The sequence below is a fragment of the Octopus bimaculoides genome, chromosome 21, assembly GCF_001194135.2.
Source record: "Octopus bimaculoides isolate UCB-OBI-ISO-001 chromosome 21, ASM119413v2, whole genome shotgun sequence".
NCBI lineage: Eukaryota > Metazoa > Mollusca > Cephalopoda > Octopoda > Octopodidae > Octopus > Octopus bimaculoides.
In genome coordinates this window covers 1,981,681-1,984,580 of record NC_069001.1, presented here as the reverse complement: position 1 = coordinate 1,984,580, position 2,900 = coordinate 1,981,681, and the positions used below count along the sequence as shown (strand labels likewise).

The 2,900-nt window shown below is 36.9% G+C and overlaps 1 protein-coding gene across 4 annotated transcripts in view; it reads left to right on the top strand.

Moving 5' to 3' along the window:
* LOC106877785 (multivesicular body subunit 12B) overlaps positions 1–2,900 on the top strand; it is an 84,706-nt gene that overhangs the window by 22,081 nt on the left and 59,725 nt on the right. Inside the window, exon 1 of one of the 4 annotated variants that reach the window (XM_014926795.2) lies at positions 1,165–1,580. The exons of the other annotated variants lie outside the window; for them this stretch is intronic. Coding sequence (XP_014782281.2) covers positions 1,559–1,580 — 22 coding nt within the window. The 5' untranslated portion in view covers positions 1,165–1,558. Of the gene's footprint in view, positions 1–1,164; positions 1,581–2,900 lie in introns of those variants that run through there. 4 annotated transcript variants of the gene reach the window in all.

The following is a 2,900-nucleotide window of genomic DNA, read 5'->3' as shown; positions in this document are numbered from 1 at the left end:
AAAAAAAAAAAAAAAATTAAAAAAGATTCCGTAACCGTTGCCAAACCGATTAAAGCAGTGACTGGATTAAATCAATTCCTAGCGATATCTGAAGAAGGAATTTTTTCATATTCGGAAATATTAAATGATATCAGGCTATGAATAATTAAATTATAACAGTTATTATAGTCCACTTTGCATTGTTGTGCCATTCAAGACACGTTATATTTCACAAACAATACACAATGCTTCAAGCGAACTACAATACTCGTCTATACACACACACACGCGCGCGCACATATACACACCCAAATATATAGTTTGATTATATCTTTTTGTCTAATTACAGAATCTTATTATTATTCATTATATAATTATAGAGTGTGACTCATTTCCAATGTTTTCGACATCGGCCCTAATTACAGTGATTAGTTTAAATGTGGTGATTAGTGAAAATATTGCGGCTGAGCTTAGCCAAAACCATTATTTTTAAGTTTGAAAAAGATAAAGGGGAACAACTCTGAACGTTTTGTGCCTTATGGGGCTTCCTTGGCAGACGAAATAGCCTGTATCATTTACTTGTTAACAACTAACTCGCTATATTGAATGTTCATCAATTAGTTCGAAGGTCAAGAGTTACGCTCATGACCTTTACAACACCCCTTTTCTCTCCCTGGCTGATGAGATCAAACTGCAGCTTACGCCCAGCTCGAACATCTGCCGTCAAAGTCTGCAGTAATTTTTTTTTGTTGATAAAATAGGTTGGTCCGAATGTTTGTCTCTAATGACCAAGTAATGGTGCCTTGTGGTGTTAAAGTGAGAGGCATGTGACAGCTTTTGCACGCAATCTGATATTCAAAATAATATTTTAAATTACAGACTGATGTGAAAGCGTTAGAGCTTGTCGAGCTTATAAAAACAACTATTTTTTTTATCTCACTGTTCTCTCTCTCACTCTCTCTCTACAGATATATGTGTGTGTGTGTGTGTAGCGGATGTATATTAGAGAAAAACGAGCCAACGGGAAGGCCTTTTATGTGGTGTCTTGATTTGCTAGAAATAACAGCTGGAACTAACTCAAATCACAGCTTAGAGCTTTCAGAATAGGAAGGACACTGTCGATAATGTAAATCCGAGACAATTGTTTGATAAACAATTGAAAAATTAATAATAATAATAATAATAATAATAATAATGAGTAGACAATCACAGCTGGGACATCTTTGGTTTATATGCTTAATCAGAGCTGACGTGAGGTTGCACAATAACAACATCAATAATAACAACCATAAAACTATATCAGTGTAATCGATAAAAGAAGAAACGAGGTGGAAAAAAGCGACAAATTAAAAATAATGTAATAAGAGTTGAATGAATGAATGATTAAAACGCTGATAAATGAATAAAAACCATAGCAATAAGAAAAAAGAAAACAAGAACAAAAGAACAACAGCGGCGGCAACAATAACGACCAACAAAGACCAACAGAGACACCAGAAGTCTCGTTTCAATTTAGTTTCGGTACAAATTCTACAGTTTCGATCCCGGTTCGATACGGTGGATTGGCAGAATTGCTAGGATGTCGGTCAAAATAAATCCAGGTAGAGTTTCATTTACAGGTGTTTTACTGATCCTTGTTTCGTTCTGAGTTCAAATTCCGCTGAGGTCTCGATGGCCTATCTACACTAGAATGTTGCCCCGGCACGCCGCGCGCGCGTATTTGTTTTCTCATAACTTACAGAAAAATGGATATTTTAAAATGAAATGTATTTTTTGGGGTGGGGGAATTTTTAGTAAATAACTTTCAGATGGTGTAGACTAGTGGTTCCCAACCTTTTCAATACTAAGGACCCCTTTTATTTAAATGAGTTTTCCCACGGACCCCATAACATTGAAAGGGCTGTCAGCTTAACATGTTGACGGACCCCCAGTACTATTTTTGCCGACCACTGGTTATATTAGTTTTTAATGTAAAAGAAAGAAAGTTATTGGGACGCATACATCATATACTTTTTTTTTTTTCGAATTTTCAAATTTCATTTTCAGGTCCAGATGTGACATGTGTCGGAATGTATACACGCGCGGCCACCATTCATTTTTTTTTTTCTTTTCTTTTCATATTAAATTCCGATAGAATCGTAATCTGTACCATCTAACCCTAACCCCATCATCTATTTGTTTCAATCAATAGACTGCGGCCATGCTGGGGCACCACCTTGAATAATTTTCAGTCGAATGAATCGACCCCAGTACATTTTTTTTTCAAGCCTGGTACTTATTCTATCAGTCTCTTTTAACGAACCGCTAAGTTACGGGGACGCAAACACACCAACATCGGTTGTCAAGCGGTGGTGGTAGTGGGGACAAACACAGACATAAAGACACACACTCACATACATACATATATATGAGTTGTCCATAGGGCTAAGCCCTTTACGGATGCGAAACCATTGGTCACTCTCTGATCAGACATATACTGAACTGCATATAGATATATATATATATATACATATACATATATACGACGGGCTTCTTTCAGTTTCCGTCCACTAAATCCACTCAGAAGGTTTTGGTCGGCCCAAAGCTACAGTAGAAGGCACTTGCCCACGGTGCCACGCAGTAGGACTGAACCCGGAACCATGTGGTTGGGAAGCGAGTTTCTTACCACACAGTCTGCACCTCTGATAAATATTTGTAGAAGATTTCTTTAAAAAGAATATCCATCTTCTGAAAGTTATGAGGAAATAAAGTAGGGAGGGGTCACATTTGTGTGGGTAACCGTCTTAGTTTTTTTTTTTCTGTTTTTGTATTTTTCATCCTTCCGCGAACAGATAAACTGAAGTAGCTGACAAATCATTGGAGTTTGATGCGATACTTCGATTTGGGAAAAAAAACCCCATCTTAGGCGAGAATATAATTAT